The sequence below is a fragment of the Lissotriton helveticus genome, chromosome 12 (assembly GCF_964261635.1).
Source record: "Lissotriton helveticus chromosome 12, aLisHel1.1, whole genome shotgun sequence".
In the NCBI taxonomy this organism is placed as follows: Eukaryota; Metazoa; Chordata; class Amphibia; order Caudata; family Salamandridae; genus Lissotriton; species Lissotriton helveticus.
The window spans coordinates 552125632-552145365 of NC_136073.1; the positions used below are offsets into that span (position 1 = coordinate 552125632).

The 19734-nt window shown below is 45.0% G+C and overlaps 1 protein-coding gene across 1 annotated transcript in view; it reads left to right on the forward strand.

Moving 5' to 3' along the window:
* Positions 1–19734, forward strand: part of RSPRY1 (ring finger and SPRY domain containing 1) — a 220759-nt gene that overhangs the window by 184630 nt on the left and 16395 nt on the right. The window contains exons 13-14 of the mRNA XM_078670430.1: positions 43–195; positions 13907–14011. Of these exons, the coding sequence (XP_078526556.1) occupies positions 43–195; positions 13907–14011 (258 nt within the window). The remainder of the gene's footprint in view (positions 1–42; positions 196–13906; positions 14012–19734) is intronic.

Genomic DNA, 19734 nt, shown 5'->3' on the forward strand with positions numbered 1-19734 from the left:
TCATGATAATGTAATAATGATATACTTATTCTATTTTTACAGATCTGGATTTTTTGCTGCCGCTAGTTTCATGTCCTATCAGCAGTGTGAGTTTAATTTTGGAGCAAAACCCTTTAAGCATCCGCCTTCAGTCAAATTCAGCACGTTCAACAGCCATGCCTTTCTTACACCTGAAGAAAAAATAATTTTACCACGGTAAGAATGTTTTCTGTGAAATTGAAAGTGGCCATTCTGTACAGACCTTAAAAATATATCCATATATGACTGTTTGCAGTATGAAGCACAGTATTGAGGGACTGTGTGTGGAAGGTGCTTTGATGAAAGCGCGGTGGAGGAGAAGGAGAAGAATTTAGCAAGGTCCGCCCAGCTCATGCTGATGTTTTCCAGTTTCAGATTGCACTAGATGAAACCAAGTTGGCAGGAGAAACCTGTGTAGTTTAGAATGTACTGCATTAATTTCGGAATATGTACACTCTGCAAAATAAAACACAAGACCTGCCTGCACTGATAATATATTTCTCAGAGTTTGAGGCAAGAGACAGAAATGGGGCTTCTCTTTAATCAGCTGCCAAAACAAGTGAGATAGTATTCTAAGATAGTAAGACCGTAATCATTCTTCACTTTTGTTATGAACACATGCAAATCTAGGGAAAGTATGGGGCACGTTGAAGGTGGGAGAACATTGGTCTCCTGCTTCCAAATTGAATCGCACTGTGGAGGGTTGTGCAGCGATCTCTTGTCTGGGACCTCAGGATGGGGTAGGGGTCTTACTTCCTGCTCCCAAGAGCAGGGTAAATGGAGTCTGCAACAGCTGCACTCACATATTGTAGGAAGCTGGCTTTTTATATAGTGTACCAAAAGGGAGGTACACTATGTAGAAAGGCCAGACGACCCTTATTGGTTGACAGGGCTTAAATTATTAATTCCAAATGCTCTCTTTTGGTTAATGTGGGTGAGCAGTTTAGGTTTATCAGAGGGCCGTGTTTAGCATTTGTTTCACCCAGTCAATAAGTGACATACACTCGAGAAGAAACTCAAGACCAATTTTGAAAAATAGCAGGTATTTTATATCATTTTTAACATCAAGAGCTTCTTAATTGGGTAAGTAGTTTTCGAGAGATTCATTTTTACAGGTAAGTAAAACTGTCCACAAATGCGTTTTAACGCAGTACTGCTTTTCTATGGAGAAAGAAATATATACTGCAAACAGGTCATATTTCAGGTGTCCCCTTTAGGACTTAAGGTGCTTGGGGGAGAATGGGGGATGCATGGGGGATGCATGGTCAAAAGAGCCCCAGCAGTTCAGGTTTACCTGCCCTGGAGCGTATGGGTGCAGAGGTGCTGGACTGGTTAGTAGCCAAGCAGTCTACACCATAGACAAAGCAGGGGGACCACCTAGAAACAAGCTGCAGAGGGTTTTGGTCAGCTGTTCCGCTCGTCGTAGGCACTCGCAGTTCTCTGTCAGATCTGCAGAAAGGGGACAAAACCGAACAGCTGGGCCACTCTCTGTGTTGGACTCTGCGATGCTAAAGTCCCTCGTTGGCTGGTTTGTCTTTGCAAGGTTGGAGTCTAGATTGGGCTTTAAACAAGCTTTGGTTGCTGCAGGGGTTCGGTACCCCAAGTATTCATGCAGTGCAGCTCCTGGGGGTCCTGGCGTCTTCACACTTGGTGGAGAGACGTATCTCACCTCCTAGAGCAGGGTGACCTCCTACTGAGTGGCTGATGCATCGGTGGACCTGGTGGTCAGGAGAACGGTGAACCAGATGTTGCTCTCTATTCATGCAGGTTGCAGGGAAATGGCTTGTTAACTTCAATTGAGATGCTTAAGGCATGGTGAAGTTCTTCATGCCCTCTGATGCTTTTGGAGGATGCACAGCTGCAGGGCGGCTCGGGTTGTCGCTATTGTCGTCAAAGGAGCAGGCAGGCAGGGTTTGGCACCACAGTCCACAGGTGGTCCTCAGTGCTTGCTTCTTTGGCTCTTCTTTGTCTTTCTTCTTTTATCCGGTGAATCTGCATGTTCGAGGCATGTGGGCTGCTAAATTCATATCTAGTGCATAGATCGCCGCCTAGTGTTGGATCCGGATGATTGCACATTGTTGTCCTGGAAGAGTCTTCGAAGTATCACGAGATAGGTGGCTCCTCCCCTGGACTACAGTGCACATGGGCATCGACTCCATCCCCAGATTGTTTTTTTCCGCCATTGGGTTCGGATGTGGTTCTCGACGTCTCTGTGTCGGAACCGATACACTTTATTCTTAAGGCCAAAAGGCCTTCGTTACAAGCGTCGGTATTGTTTGCGCACGGTCTCGAACGTCGTCCGACTCTCGGAGCCGGAAATCTACGGCGTCAAGTAACTCTTCAGACATCGAGGCCCTCTCGTCGCAGCAAGACCCGACAACCATAACATGGAGCGGAGCCCATTTAAGTTCTGCCCCATCTGTGGATCCAAATATCCACACATCGATGTGCATCCGGTCTGTAATAAATGCCTGTCACCGGACCACAACGAAGACGACTGCATGGCCTGCTCTAAATTCAGGTCAAAGAAGACGCTCAAGCATCGGCGCGCGGCGCGCCTCGAGGCCCAGCGAGCGACACCGGCACCCGACGACATATTCGTCGACCCCGCGTTGGAAGGAGGTAGCCATCATCTCCAAATTTCGCCTCCGTCGACGGAGGTCCAGTCCGATCCAGAGGGACACGTCCAAGGACAGGGACAGGACACTGAATACGTCGAGGAGGTAGGGGACGACTAAGAAGTTTATGGGGCCGCGGAAGATAGCTCAGAGGAAGAGCTATGCCCCGAAGTCTATCTAATTCAGGCTCAGGTCATGGGATCGCCACTCGGCCTTACCCACGACCCCGCACCGCTATCCCCGGCCCCGCCTTCTCGCCCGGCCACGGACACTCAAGCGGAGCCGCCATTGCACGTACCGAAACCGAAACCTTCGGTTTCTACGGCACCTAAGATGGCCGACGTCCAGCCGAAATCGAAACCGAAACTCACGGATTCGACGACACCTAAGATGGCCGACGTCCAGGCAAAATCGAAACCGAAACTAACGGAATCGACAACACCTAAAATGGCCGACGTGCAACAAACAATATCAAAGCCTGCTCCTTCATCGACTCCATCCACCTCCGGACCACAGAAGTCGAAGAAGGCTGTCGAGCCGACAGCGCCGCAGAAGGTGCACAAGGACTCGTCCTCCAAGAAGGCCGTCCGTCAAGAGTCGGCCTCTGTTGCTCCGGCACAAACGTCGAAGTCTGTTCCCACGCCTTCGGACGCTCCTACGGCGCGGTCGACTAAACGCCCAGTCGAACAAAAATCGACTACAAGCCACGAGCCGAAGACCACAGACACTGCGCATCGGCACGCAGCTGTCGGATCTGCAGCATCGGCGTCGGCGCCAAATCCTGCAACGGAACCGCGCCACGCTGCGGCTGAAGATTCGTCGACGCACATATCGTCGACACCGAGGGACTCCAACGTCACCGGACACCAGCCGTCGGCTACAACACCCTCCGCCTCCTTCACTAAACAGGTCACCGACTCCCTCAAAAGGATTCGGGAAAAGACTTTGTCGGCGCCGGCTCCCACGCCATCGGCTCCGAAACCGGTTGACACTCCTCAGAAGTCATCAGCCAAGCTTCTTTACACTCTTCCACCAAAGGTGGCACCAAAGGCATTTACACCTAAAACGGTGCCAAAGACTTCGGCTCCTTCAGCGCTTCAGGCCTCAAAAGACCAATCTGACCATTACATCGATGCCCAAACAGGGAAACTGACCCTTTACAAAAGGAAGATCACTTCCCAACCACTGGAATCCTATGTTATTCCACTGAAGAAAAAAAGGACTGCACAGGACATTCCTGTCCTTATTGAGCCTCTTCTACCACCACCAAGGAGGAGTCCATCACCTTCCCCAAACCAATCAGGGGGAGAGGATGATGATGATGATGAAGACGACCAATACAATTTCCCAGTGGACAATGACCCTGATGTTCAGCAGGACACATATGACGACACTGGGGACCAAGGTGGACAGCAGGTGGTACATGATCCACAAGTTTTTGGGGCACGTACATCTCCAACAGAGGATTCTGCAGCATTTAATGCTTTAATCGAACGGGCAGCAGCGAATCATGATGTGGACATGCATGCTGACCCGGTAGAGGAAGATTTTTTGTTTAACACTTTCTCTGTCTCAGAAAGGACGGTTAAAATTCTTCCTATGCTCAAAGGTGTCCTTAAACATGCCCCAGAGATCTTTAAAGAACCTACCAGGGCACGAGTGGTCAACCCACGTATCGAGAAGAAATACAGACCAGCTCCTGGAGATCCTGCATATATTCGAGGACAGTTGCCTCTAGACTCGTTGGTGGTCGCCAATGCCCGCAAGAGGGCAAACTCCCAAACTACGGGTGAAGCTCCTCCCCCAGACAAGGAGTCGAAAGTGCTTGAGGCATCCGGCAAGAGGGTGGCTGCGCAGGCTGCCAATGTATGGCGTATAGCGAACACACAGGCACTATTGGCGCGTTACGATAGGGCGCATTACAACACCCTAGAACAGCTCCTTCAACATCTACCTGATGAGTATAAGGAAGCAGCCGAAATGCTCATACAAGAGGGAAAGTGTTATATCTTGAGTTTCCCTGCTGCTCAGCTGGTATGCATGTCATGTAGAATGTTGGATGATTGGAATGTTGCTGTGCTGTGAATGTCAGTTGGGTGAGGGCTGAGCAGCAGGACAGCTGCTCCTGATGGGGTTATCACTATAACTTATAACTTAACATCTTAATTAATAAAGTAACATAAGAACCTACAGTTCCAGCCTCTTTCTAATTACTTCATTTGGCGACATTTGGTGATCACTGTGAAGAAGAATCTACGCGTGCAAATTCAAAAAAGTATCTAAAAGAAAAAGGAGTATTGGACTAGAACAAAGAAAAGAGGAAAAGTACTATCCTGATTTATTGAAGAACCTGTACGTGAAAATTGAAGAAATATTAAGGACATTACAGAGACTCGACTGTTACAAAAAGGGAAGACAAGCCTGGTTGGGAAAAGAATCCTGAAAGGTATTGTAAATTGGAAAACAACTCGAGGTAAATGACTTTCTATTATAAGTATGTCTGGAGTGCTGTCTGACAATTTAACCCCATCAGTGACCCGGTCATCGGTCGCCCTGAAGCCCAGATCTGCCAGACTCATGACAGTAATTCAAGCCTCGAGGAAATGTGTACGCGGACTCTGCATGATCTTACAGCGCAAATCAAAGTGGTTAATGCCAGCAGAACTGTTTGAGAGCCAGTTAGGTGTAATTCAAGAGATTGAATTCAGCTCAAGTCTTTAGTTGTTTTGAAGTTGGCTGGTTATTCGGAGGCATTAAATCGAGCCTCAGAGAAGAAGTGAAAGGCATTTGTCAGCTGTTTAATGATTTGGGAAAGTGTGAGTTACTACCTCGGTGATGTTTGCTTTTGGAATCGAGCTGCTTTCGTATGCGTTTGGGAAGAGAACTGAGTGAACACAGACTGCACTTAAATTGCTTTGCAAACCTTGGGAGACCGACCGAGTTGTGCTACGGTGGAGTCCTGACCGTCCAGTGTTTTCAAGTTGTTTTCCTATTTTGTGCAGCTAAATGAATGTGTAAATTTAGGCAAGCGCAACATACAGTTGGTTTAAGTGCGTCATTTGAAACTAGACAGTAACGCTTACCACGAGACTCTGTTGCCTGAAGGAATGCTGCCATCGTCATCCTTTGTAGGTCAGAAGCCGCAGCTCTGAGTGACTCATTCAGTAACGTGCTCACGTGGTGACGTCTATGATGGCAGCCATTTGTCTCTACGTAGCAACAATGATGGTTGCTAAGTGACGTGAGGAAAACACGGAGAAGACAGGCGGCTTTATCCTTTCCCACTTCGTCAAGAAACACCGAAGTAGTTTTCGGAAGTAGAGGCAGTCCAGGGGGACTTTGTGCTTCAACAAGGGATTTGATGGTAATGTTTACCTTTATCCTTCATTACAAACGCTTCATGGTTTCTAGAGACTTCGCTATAAATTGGAATGTTGAGACTGACGGCACCTAGGAAATTCATCGTAAAAAAAAAAAAGGAGAAGAGGGAAAGGAAAGCAACAACGAAATTGTACAACTGTGCTAATGAATTCAAGGTTTAAACGATGAAATTGTTTTTTTTTTTTAAATTAAATGAGCTAAAGATACAGAAACTACACAAGAATCCCAGAATCAGCAGCGAGTATGTCAATTAAGAAGAAAAAGTACAATAACTGACCTATGAGCCCAGAATTGACTGTAAAATAGAATGTGTCCCAGAAACTGCACCAGAAGTGACTATAAAAAGGAAAGTGTCCCAGAAATCGCACCGGAAGTTACTATAAAACGGAGAGTGTCATGTAAGGGTAGAAAGCCTTTCATGTGATTGTGTTGTGTATAGAGTGACTGCTGTATAGTCTTATTTATGAGTTTGGTTAGTTTGGGTGTAGGTTTTTGATTTACCAAGAGCTGTTCCACACTGGTGGTGTGTGTGAGTTGGCGTCAGAGTTGTTAGGCCACTCATTAGCTCATGTTTGTGGGGACTATGTGGTATATGGTCACCCCTTGGTTGTGTGGTTTGGGTGTTAGTACTAATTTAACAAGAGTTGTTCCACAACTAATGTTGTGTGTGAGTATGTCTAGATGTTAGGCGGCTCATTAGCTCATGTTTGTGGGGGCTATGTAGTATATGGTCACCCCTTGGTTGTGTTGTTTGGGTGTTGATGCTAATTTAACAAGAGTTGTTCCACAATTAGTGTTGTGTGTGAGTGTGTCTAGATGTTAGGCGACTCATTAACTCATGTTTGGAGGACTATGTGGTATATGGTCATGTTTAGGGTGTTGATGTTTATTTCAACAAGCTTCATTCCCAATTGGTGTTGCGTGTAAGTTGGCGTCAGGTTGTTGAGCCACTTATTAGCTTGTGCACAAGTTGTTTGCCGCATATGTCCAATTAGGGTTTGTTGTGTGCACGTGGTTTCCCGGCTACGTAAATACTTGTTGTGTGCACGTGTGGTGCAAGGGTGTGCTTGGTGTGTATGTGTGGTTTCCCGTAGTAAGGATGAGTTATGCAAGTACTTGTCTTAGTCTATGGTGTGCGCGTTGTTTCCTGATATTTGTTGCGTAAAGTTTGTTCCGTTGTGTCTCGCTTGTTATACTAGTCTGGCCAACTTGTATAATTAGTGGCATAAGGATGTAGGATGAAGATAGTTGTTCATTTCAGGAAGTAATGCGATGCGGGATATGTTAGTATATTTTGTTGCAGGATGTGTTAAAATATTTTGTTTGTGTTGTCCATTTGTACTTTGGTGCACTGTTTTAATATCCTTGACTATGTGTACTAGAGTGCATTTTATTGACAACCATATTATTGCTTTATGCAATTGTACCCATAACGAAGGGAGATATGTTATATCTTGAGTTTCCCTGCTGCTCAGCTGGTATGCATGTCATCTAGAATGTTGGATGATTGGAATGTTGCTGTGCTGTGAATGTCAGTTGGGTGACGGCTGAGCAGCAGGACAGCTGCTCCTGATGGGGTTATCACTATAACTTATAACTTAACATCTTAATTAATAAAGTAACATAAGAACCTACAGTTCCAGCCTCTTTCTAATTACTTCAGAAAGCTTATATCAAACGCTGCAATAAAGTGTGCACTTGATGTGGCAGACACAGCGGCTAGGGGAATTAACACTAGCGTCATGCTGAGACGACAAGCTTGGCTTCGTATATCTGGATTTAAGCCTGACATCCAAACTACAATCCTCAACCAGCCCGTCAATCCTGACAGACGGTTTGGCCCAGATGTAGACACCACACTTGAAAAGATTAAAAAGGACAACGAGACTGCTAAGTCCATGGGGGCTCTTCAGTCACAACAATTCAGGGGAAACACTTTTCGTCGCTCAGGAGCGCGTGGTGTTACCAGAGGACACTTGGGTCAACAATCACAATTTACAAAGGGTGGTGCACAAACCTCCTACCCCAAGCAGGGTAGAGGGGGATACAGAGGTAATAGTGCCAAGGGCAGAGGCAAAGGAAACAACAACTCCCGTTCCTCTGCCGCAAATAAACAGTGACTCTGTCACTGCCCCCCGACCATCCAACACCTGTCGGGGGGAGACTCCAGCAGTTCCTGCCAGTCTGGACATCCATCACCACAGACAGGTGGGTGAGAAAACTTATCCAATACGGTTATTGTTTGGAGTTAACATCCACTCCTCCCAACATTCCCCCAAGACACCGTCCTATGTCGGCAGAGCACTTGCACTTATTGCAGCAAGAGGTCTTGGTAATGCTGCAAAAAGGCGCAATAGAGCTCGTACCAATGGAGGAGGAAGGCACAGGGATCTATTCCCTGTACTTCCTCATCCCAAAAAAGGATGGATCCCTCAGACCTATTCTGGATCTACGCCCCCTCAACATGTATATACTGTCAGAACACTTTCACATGCTGACACTGCAACAAATTCTTCCCCTGCTAAACCAAGGGGACTTCCTAGCAACCTTAGACCTCAAGGATGCTTATTTCCACATCCCACTCCACCCATCCCACAGAAAGTACCTCAGGTTCACCATTCAGAACAGGCACTATCAGTTCAAAGTCCTACCCTTCGGGGTGACTACTGCCCCCAGAGTGTTTACGAAGTGTCTGGCGACAGTAGCGGCGCACCTCAGAAGGCAGAACATACATGTCTACCCGTACCTAGACGACTGGCTTGTTCAAGCAAAGTCGGAACAACAATGCGCCGCGGACATGTCCCACACTATTCAACTCCTTCACAGTCTGGGATTCTCGCTAAACTACCCAAAGTCGCACCTTCAACCAGCCCATATGCGGCAGTATCTAGGCGCGACAATAAACACCCTGACTGCTATGGCTCAGCCGAACCCAGCCAGGATCAACAGCATTCAGTCCCTGATCCAAAGGTTCAGACCGCAACACTCCCTACCAGCGAGAGTGTTCATGCAGTTGATAGGCATGATGGCCTCCTGCATTTTCATAGTCCCGCACGCGAGGTTGCACATGCGTCCTCTCCAAGAATGCTTGGCAAATCAGTGGACACAGGCTCGGGGACGACTGACGGACCTAGTCTTGGTGACCGGTCGGGCATACAACTCTCTGCATTGGTGGAAACCACACAACCTTTGCAAGGGACGACCGTTCCAAGAGCCTGTGCCACAGATTATCCTGACGACGGACGCATCTCTCCAAGGATGGGGAGCTCATGTGCTCCACTACACTGTGCAGGGACTGTGGTCCACTCAACAACAGAAGTTGCACCTCAACTACCTGGAATTGATGGCAATCTTCATGGCGATAAAGTCCTTCAAGGTACATTTGTGCAACAAAGTCGTGTTGATCCGGACGGACAACATGACAGCCATGTACTACATCCAAAAGCAAGGAGGTACTCACTCACCACAGCTGTCTCATCTGGCTCAGAGCATGTGGAAGTGGGCCATTCAGAGGAACATTTTCCTCATGGCAGAACACCTCCCCGGCAAGGACAATCAGATGGCGGATCTGCTCAGCAGGTACAGCCATCAAATGCACGAGTGGGAGATACATCCATCAGTGCTCCACCCGTACTTCCAGCAGTGGGGTCATCCAGAGATAGACCTGTTTGCCACAAGGGAAAACGCAAAATGCCAAAGCTTTGCCGCCAGGTTCCCTCATCCGCAATCGCAGGGAAATGCGATATGGATGAACTGGTCAGGCAAATTTGCGTACGCTTTTCCCCCAGCGCCTCTCATTCCGCTGGTGGCAAGAAAGCTAAAGCAACACTCGATGACTCTCATCCTAGTTGCTCCAACATGGGCACGCCAACCATGGTACACCACGTTTCTAGAACTTTCCGTGGTACCGCATCAAAGGCTGCATCTCACACCCAGCCTCTTGACGCAGAGCCATGGCGACATTCAGCATCCAGATCCGCAACAGCTCAATCTGGCGATCTGGCTCCTGAGGTCTTAGAATTTGGCTACCTCAACCTGCCTCCTGAATGCATGGACATCATCCGGGAGGCAAGGAAGCCCACGACCAGAGCTTGCTATGCTGCAAAATGGAAGCGGTTTGTCATTTACTGTACAGACAACAATATCAACCCGCTAGATGCATCCATTCCTAACATCATCTGCTATTTGTTACATCTTTACAAATGCAATCTGGCGTACGCTTCCATTCGGATACATTTATCCGCCATAGCGGCTTACCTCCAGAATAGGCAGCACCTCTCTGTTTTCAGGGTGCCTGCCATTAAAGCCTTCCTAGAGGGACTGAAACGAGTCATCCCTCCTAGAACTCCACCAGCTCCTGTGTGGAACCTCAATGTGGTCCTCACTAGGCTGATGGGCCCACCTTTCGAGCCACTGCACTCCTGCGAACTTCAGTTTCTAACGTGGAAAGTGGCTTTTCTCATTGCTATCACGTCGCTCAGACGTGTTAGTGAGCTGCAAGCGCTCACAATCCAAGAGCCATTCATCCAAATACACTCTAACAGGGTAGTGCTCCGCACTAACCCCAAATTCCTTCCAAAGGTGGTGTCACAGTTTCATATCAACCAAACTATTGACCTGCCTGCATTTTTCCAAAACCCGCAAACGGTAGCAGAAAGAATGCTTCATACATTAGACGTTCGGAGGGCGCTAATGTACTACATTGACAGAACACAACCCTTTAGGAAGACACAACAACTTTTTGTTGCCTTCTCAGCACAACACAAAGGCAACCCCATTTCCAAAGCAGGAATAGCCAGATGGATTGTTAAATGCATTCAAATCTGTTATCAAAAGGCTAAACGCACTTTAACAATACCCCCAAGGGCGCACTCCACACGCAAATTGGGGGCCTCCATGGCTTTCCTGGGGAACATTCCTTTAGAAGACATTTGTAGAGCAGCCACATGGTCTACACCACACACATTTACCAAGCATTATTGCCTAGATGTGCATTCCAAACAGCAAGCAGCTGTAGGACAGGCTGTTCTCAAGACACTTTTTCAAGCTTCTGCAGCTGGCACGGGCAACCGCCCTTAATGGAGGGACTGCTGTGTATTCTATGCACTAGATATGAATTTAGCAGCCCACATGCCTCGAACTGAATATGCTACTTACCAGTATGCATCTGTTCTTGGCATGTAGGGCTGCTAACATTCATATCGCCCGCCCTCCTCCCCGGTGCCCGTAGCGGCTGCAGACACTCTCTTGCATTCATCATTAGCATGGACATCCTGTACACTGTTTCACTCCATCTCTGCCACAATGGCTAAAAACAATCTGGGGATGGAGTCGATGCCCATGCGCACTGTAGTCCAGGGGAGGAGCCACCTATCTCGTGATACTTCAAAGACTCTTCCAGGACAACAATGTGCAATCATCCGGACCCAACACTAGGCGGCGATCTATGCACTAGATATGAATGTTAGCAGCCCTACATGCCAAGAACAGATGCATACTGGTAAGTAGCATATTCATTCTGGTATCAGGGGGACACCTAAATACTGAATTGAAGGGCGTTAAGATGAGTGAAGTGTACTAGCCAGTAGTCTACTTACCCTTGGGGTCACTACGGCACTATATGAACACCTCCTGTGGGGAGTGGATATAACCCTGTCCAAAGAGTTTCTAATTACACCAAAGTCAAGACGGTGAATTGTTCTTTCATGGGAAAAATCAGGCAGGCCACCTTATGTGTTTTTCTGTCCTGGTAGTGCCCATTTTATTCCTTGCATAGCTAATTTCCCATCTGTCCTGGTGCCAAATGGGCCTCTTGGCAGGGGGTGGCATCTCCCAGGTCTGGGTGAAGCCGAGGTCTCATATCAAAGACGGTAGGGGCTTTGAAGCTCATGGCCTTGCAATGCTAAAGCACTACTATTGTGCTGGAGAAGGTGTGAAAACCTTCCTCCGGAGCAGGCATAGCCTCATAGTGTGGACTCTCACCTGCAGGGGGTCAGAAACCTGTGTACTGTGACAGGCTCAACGGTACTTTAGCCAGCACACTAACAGGCTTCCAGGTTTTTAGGGGTCACCTCCAAGGTGCCCTCTGGGTGCATATCTTAATAAATCCACTACTGGTATCAGTAAGGATTTATTAAAACAAGGTGTTTGATACCAAACACCATAGTTTTCAGTGAAGCCATCATGTACTTGGGGTACTCTTAATGACCAGTGCCCAATACATACATGTAACATGGCTGCCCTGTTCACTTGTACTATCTAGTAATTGAACTAGACAGTACAGGGGTAAATCTGCTCATGTAGATATGTCCTTGAATGTAATATAATGCGATGGCAGTCTGAATGTGTTTGGCGGTGGTTCTCTAAGAATGGCACCATACATACTGCAGCCCTTAGTGACCAATGCCCTAGTTACCAGGGCTCCCATTTACTAGGGACTTTCCAAGGTGCTAAAGGTCTTGCTAATTGTGGAACAATTGCACAGTTAACTTGTTTTAGGGAAAGAACACTGGCACTGGGGACCTGATTAGCAGGAACCCAGTGCATGTCAGTAAACATTGCATGAAATACCAGGCACACAGTGGGGGGTGACCATGTCAACAAGGGGAATTTTCCTACACATACGCTGTCCAGCTCCAAGAAATCAATTCCCCCTCCTTGGGTCATTAAGTTTGAGAATAACTGGTGTGCCACTACTCCATAAAGACCCAATTTAGCTAATTTATATGCTCCCCAAGTATGTAAGTAGTTGAGCTTGGTAGAAATAGGCAGATCCTTGATCTACAGACTTACTGCTTTCCTAAGACAATGTGACCTTGATGATTCAACAGAACTGGTTTCTGAGTAAGACTGTCGATAAAGTACCTAGGTAATTGTTTGTGCCTTACATGTCTAAAGGGTGTAAAAGTTAGATTGTTTGATGTGGCGCCTCTCTACATGTTGAAATAAACTTGATTAAGTATTGTGCTGGCTATATTTTGATGTGGCCTAAGTGTATGAACATGGCTGAGGACGTATGATGACTTTCCAAGCCCCGGATAAAGGGATAGTATTATGATCGATTCAATGATTTTAACAAAGTTTTGCTACTGTGCACATTTAAACACTTGGAAACATCATTCAAATAGCATGCAATTTATTTTCTATGGCATCCACCTGGAGTATTTGTCCACTAAAGTAACCCAATAAGTTTCAAAGCGACCAGTGTTTTTTGTCGAAGGGGCAATATGACTGTGTGAGTTAAGCTCTTGCTGCCGACCTGTGCATGTGACCCACGGATCATCAATAATCTCAACACCTCGTATGTACCAATCTTATAATTGGTAAAACTGTTCTATTAAATACCACACAACACATTGGTATTGTTTTTAGTAGGTTTGACTGCTCCCTTTTAAGATTATCACAGGGTTCATAGAGCATATGGGAAACTGCATTTTTTATGATACAAAATTAAAGCGGAGGAGGGGGGCCTAGAGTGTCTAGCGGACCCTTAATTGTTGCCAAATTATGCCTGGAGCAAGCAGGGTACTAGAAAATGTGACAAAGTGCAAGATTGTTAAAACTGCTCTAGTCAGGGCATACATAGCAGTTCATGGAATTATTTATTTCACACACTGGTAAATTGTGAACTCTAAGACAAGTTTCAGGTACAGTGTGTTCAAGATAAGATTCGGAATTGTACTTTGAATGTTCCAGTGCATTTAGTAAACATTTGTCAATAGTTTCACATTTAAATTCACCCAGTAGTAGGGTGCGTACCACTTGTTGTTGTAGTGTTCTTTGTTTTGAAAATGGAACACATTTCTGTCATGTATCAATTCCAGTTCGATGTAGCAGGTAGTATCCTGGCTGAGGGGGGTCATAATGGGTTGTGTATTTCATTTTTTCAGGCATCGACGGCTAGCTCTTTTGAAACAAGTTAGCATCAGAGAGAACTGCTGCACACTTTGCTGCGATGAGATGGCAGACACAGAGCTCCGGCCATGTGGGCATAGGTAATGTTGAACATTTCTCATTAAACAAATATTCAGTGTTGCTTCTTTTTACTCTTTACCATCAATGACCTACCTGACTTCGAGCCAGATTATTTTTGTATTTTTGGTTATGAGTCCCAGGGGGTGGCATGGATGCTTTTATTCTGCAATCTATGCATGTGCATTTTGTGTTCTACTGGCTGTGTCGTATGCCAGCTTCTTTTAAACATTTGTCACCAAAGCTTTAGTTTCACGTCTACTTGCTCATATCAGTTTCAAGTGAGCACTTGACAAGGTTATTAGTGCTCAAGAGACCGCCCGTCTTGCAGGCACCGCTTTTGCTCAGTATGGGATGGAAGTTAGTTACTGATTTGTCAGCTCTTTGTAAAATATAATCGAGCCAAAGTGAAGATAATCCTCTTTTAGGCCTCGCCTGGCGTTGCAGCATGCATGCGCTACTCGCTCTCCGACGGCTTTTTGGAATCAATATTCTTTAAGAAGTCGAGTTTCGGCTCCGCCCGTTATTTCCATTGGTGTCATTTTGCGTCATTGGTTATGGTAAGCGGTGTATTTTGATTGTGACTGAGGCTTTTTAGTCCCTCCTGGTTACCGCTCTGTCCACTTTTTGCCCCGCCCACATGGGCTGGATCTTTTGCTGGCGGCTTTACATGCTCTCCTTTAAAATACAGTAAGCACTCTTTTCTTTTCATTTTCAGCGACGTCCGCTTTGGTTGCGTGCCACTTTCAGCGCAGGACATGCTGACTTCTATGGCGGTGCCAGCGCCATCCGCTTTGTCTGCACTTATTTGTATACGGCGCCACTTTCAGTGCAGGACACAGGGAGCAAATGGCAGTAGCAACACTAACATAGATAATTACAACTTGAAACAAAAAATAAGTTTTGCACTTTGACGGAACCAAATACGCGTAATCCTTGCCAAGGACAGTAAATAGAAGACCATTTATTTCCATGAAACACAGCGGAGACAACCTACAGTGACCGGTGCGTGCTATATGTGGTCTATCGATTCATTCTGTAGCTCTGCACCAAAAACGGCTAATAGGGAAACAGCAGAATGCCAACACCCAAAAATCACAAATGAAGGACGGTTCTCTTTCCCATCTTCCTGTACAGAAATGAAACAGCAGTCTGTCCCATACATGTTCTACAAATGCCTTTGTTGCATTTGGAGATACGTATTAAAGCGGGGACAGCTAACGTAGCTCAAAAAAAAGATTGTATTAAAAGTATATGGCGAATTTCGGAACAGAGGAAAATAAATGCATTTGTGCAATTCAAAAGAAGAGCAGGGCCGTTTGCAAAACAATTGTCCCAGATGCGTAACATGCACTTAAATGTGCCCTGTGCAAACGCAAAACAATAACCAAAAAAAAAATCCCAGAAAGCCTGCATTATTTGGCAGAACGTGCGAGATTGTGGAAATGTGCAGCTGCTTTTTAGCAGCGGGCGCTGATTCCACCACTTCATGCAACATGCGCTCATTGTTTTCCACACTGGGCAAAGGCCCACCAGGCTCTCACCTCTTAGGAAATAAGTCCTTTGAGACCATCAGCAATACATTCAAAAACATTAATCTAAAATAAATTGAAAATCCACCTAAACCTCCCCCCCCCATGCAAGGCCGTCTGCGCGCAGAGCACCAAGGTAAAACTCTTAAAACCCACAGCCGTGCGATTCCAGCAAGTTGGAGAGGTGGGGGATGGGAAATACCTCGGAAATACAGAGCGATAACTAAGGACCTGCATTCACGTCTTTAATCCACTCACGGTTTGTAACGTTCAACCAGGTGGGCTGGTCTCCCTCATCACTAACAAGCTCCCAAGGTTAAACATTTCGGGAACAATGTCTAGAGGAAGAAAAAAGCAAGCATTGGCATAGCCTAGAGGTCCGTGTTAACTGCCCACCTGCCCCTCTGTATTGCCCCCACCCCAGAATTAACAAGCATTTGAAATGCAATACGTCTCGCATTAGCGAGAGGTTGAGCTATTGGCTTTGTAACTGACCATGCCTTTTATTTATGTTTTGGTTTTTAAAACATAAATTAAAGGCATTGTCATTTTCAATGCTAATAGCTTAAATTTGCGTTAATGCGAGACCTATTGCATTGCAAATGCTTGTTTTGAGATAGTCCTTACTTAACACTTTGCGGCTGTCAACACTGAAGGAACTCCTCCAATTCCATTTTAATGTATTGTAAATACATTATTGAATACAATATTCAATGCACTATTAAGCTTAGTTGTCCAGTCTGATTTCTCAACAAAAACTCTTTAGACTCCAACTGCTTACTGCCGTAGAATTGTGTCATTGTATCTAAGCTGAAGTACTGCAATATTCTTTCTTACTCCCATTGTGCATCCAACACATCTAATTATTCCATTCCATTTCCCAGGTACCGGAACCCTCACACAGTTAGAAAGATGTTCTTTTCTCGAAGGTTCTAGAATAGAAAGAAGTCTAATGAACTGGAGTAGCAAAGAGGACTTAACAGTGGTTATCCATATATCCCATGCAGTAAAAATGTTAACTATTAGGCTGGGGAATCCTATACCTATTTCCTGAATCATTGGTGGAGCTAGTGGATATTCTATCTATTGTTAATTTCTTTGGGGAAAATCTTAAGCCGAGCTGGGATGATCAACAGAAACGGGATACTCTTTTTCCAACATGATGCTGGGAACTTTGATGTTAGTCTTTTGGAACACCCAATAGAATTAAGTGAAGAAGCTGCTGAGCAATCCAACCTGCTGAGCAGCTGTGCCAGACAGTCATTTGCTTGTTTTCAGAGCTCTCATAGCTGCCAAATTTGCTTCTTAAATCTTGTTCTGTGTCTTAGTAAGATACCTCTACTACTGTGTCAGTCTTAGCAATTTATATTTAATATACCTAGCCTTGAACCTTCCTGGGTATTCGAATGAGAAAGTTTGCAAAAGTTACGGTGGTATACTTTTGATCTTAACATTTTAGTGTTTTCCATAATCTGAGGGCACACTGTATCTCTTTTTTCTTCTTCTTTTTTTTTATTAATCTCTCTTAATCTAGTTTACGTCCCAATTACATTTGATTTCAACTAGCGCCAAGCAAATCATGCTAGATGAGCCCATCATCAAGCAATTCAGCACAGATCAAATCATCTGGCTGTGTTTTCCAGTCCTAGGATGATGGCGATCTGTTCTTCAGTCCCTGGCAAATAGCTGATATAGTAGCAGGAAGGTATAATTCCTGGCATACTTCTCTTTGGTTGACTGTTGTGCTTGCATACTGAAGCCAACATGTGAAAACATCTCATTCTCAGCCTCTTTCCTTACATCATTACATGCTTGCATTCCTATTTTTAAATCAATTATTCCACAGAAATGGTCAGTGTCCTTTTTTTTGTTTTGTTATCTCACTGAACACAGAACTTCTTCACCAACCTACCTACCTACCTACCTACCTACCTACCCCCCCTCTCTCCACCAATGCTGGCTGTTGTCTAAGAGGTTGAAGTTGTAGCGACCCAAAACTTGTCTTTACAAGGGTGACTACACACTGTAGTTTATAATTAGATTCAATATTAACAGTGGGTTTTCATTTGTCAGTAAAGGGTTGACTCTAGTCTTACTTACATCTGTACAATGTTGCATTCGGCACACATGAAAGCAGAGATGTTTTTGAAAAACAGGCTTTAATTGCTGTAAATAAAAAAATAAGGATATTAGTTTAACAGAGTTCATTGAGGAAGAAAGAAAAGTTAATAAAGGGGGATAAAGGTAACCATGGATGCTGCTCAAAATAGCAAAAAAAGTTATACAATTACAAAAATCAATTATTCATGTAAACATATATAAGAAGCCCATACAACGCACAATAATGGAACATACCGTATGGAAATAGGCCAAACAAAGAAGTTAGTTAAGAAGAGCAAATCTACTATCTAAGCAATCGGTTCCTGCTCCAATGAAGTAGAATAGTTACATAGGTGAGAGGTCCTATTCTTGTGACGATAACAAGAGATATAGTCAATGTTTCAATCTCTTACAGCCATAAGCGTGTGAGACCATCCTTGGGCAAAAGGGCATTCTCCTGAAGTAAATATCCAATATAAGACAAATGGGGACATTAGTAGAAAAGTACAACAGGTCTAACAAAACCACTAGAAAATTCAAACAGGTTGGGCACTGTGCCTGTAGTTTAGCCAAAATAAATTGTAGTGCATGAATGACATTGTCCAACATAAAAACTGGTATGCAATGAATGCAATTAATCACACACATCCACTAGGAGTATGGTTAATAACTAATGACTATTCCATGTTAATGTGCATTAGACCATCTGCACATGAATGTTTCAGGCCATTTTCGAGGGGATGACAAAGTTCCAAATGCCACCGGTTGTAACAAGAGGTCGATCACTGTAGCATCATACCCTTCGGTAACTACTTTTTCCCTTAAAGCTTGGTGTTGCCTTAATATTCGTGTAAGAAACGTTCCGCGGAAAGCACCCTTATTTGTTCTATTGGTAATATGTCCCAGCTTCCCTGGGGCTATTGGGTTGCCCTATTGTTTGATTATCAGTAAATAAAGAAATGGCAAACACATACATCAGTCTTAAAAGTAAATAGGTTCTCTTCTCGGCCTCGCCAGTAAGATTGACTTCAAAATGCTAGAACCTTCTTTGAAAATAATTTCAGTCTTGCATATTGGAATGTTTCCCGCTGTTTTGTTCGATACTGCTCTCTCAACTCTTTTAGAAAGGAATGACCTTGCTAGTCTCTTCACATTCAGTACTCATGAATATTAATGAAGATCACATGATGGAGAATGACATTTTACATTAGTGTAGCATCAGTTTGCTACCATGGGAATTTTCCTTTAAGTCCATACCCAACCCTACCTCCTTCACAATGGAGCCACAGGAATGGAAATCAGATTGCTTGATCCCATTTTCATCAGTAGACCGTGAAAATTAACAGAAGGGCTAATTATCAATGTTCTACATTCTTGGGATTTGTAGGTCTTTGGTTGCTTAAAGGTACAATACATGTTTCCTGCATTGCGAGGGTTGCATTTCTTTTAAATGTATGAATTTATTGAAGTTACCCACTATACAGAGCTGATGTTACAGATAAGCTAGCTTTTCTTTTACTTGACCCAAGCAATGAAGTAGTTTATTTGGGGATTGTATCTGAGAGTTTCGGGCTATGGTCTTCTATTGCCTGGGTCTACCTTCTTAATGTCCAGCACAAGACTGAAACCTGCATGTCTTATCCTGTGCAAGGGAGCCTTGTATCAGAAAATGCCATACGCACAGCTGTTGAAAAATAAAAAAAAGTTTCACTTGACTGTCCAGCCTTAGTCCTCTGCCCAGTTTGAAGGTCTGTGTTCACCACACATGGTATCTTTATACCTGAAGGTAGGGGTCCAGTCCCTTGATCTTTGTTCACTGTAACATGTGCTTCATTAGAAAGTTCTGCTTTCCAGGAGCTTTCTTAGCCTCATACAGTGGTAAAGCACAGCAAAAGGGAGAACACACAAAATATGGCAAACATTTTGGTTTGAGCACGAGATGAGTCATAAGGTGTCTGATTTGCTCGAGTCCTGCAAGGGACCGGAAGCTGGAAAGCCGTTGTTCATGTCCAAAGCAGCCTATCCTGGGACTAACTATGGACCTAACCTCTTTGGCCAATTATTCCACGATTCGAGTGAAGTAGGGGGCTCCAGCTGCAGACAGACAAGGTGTC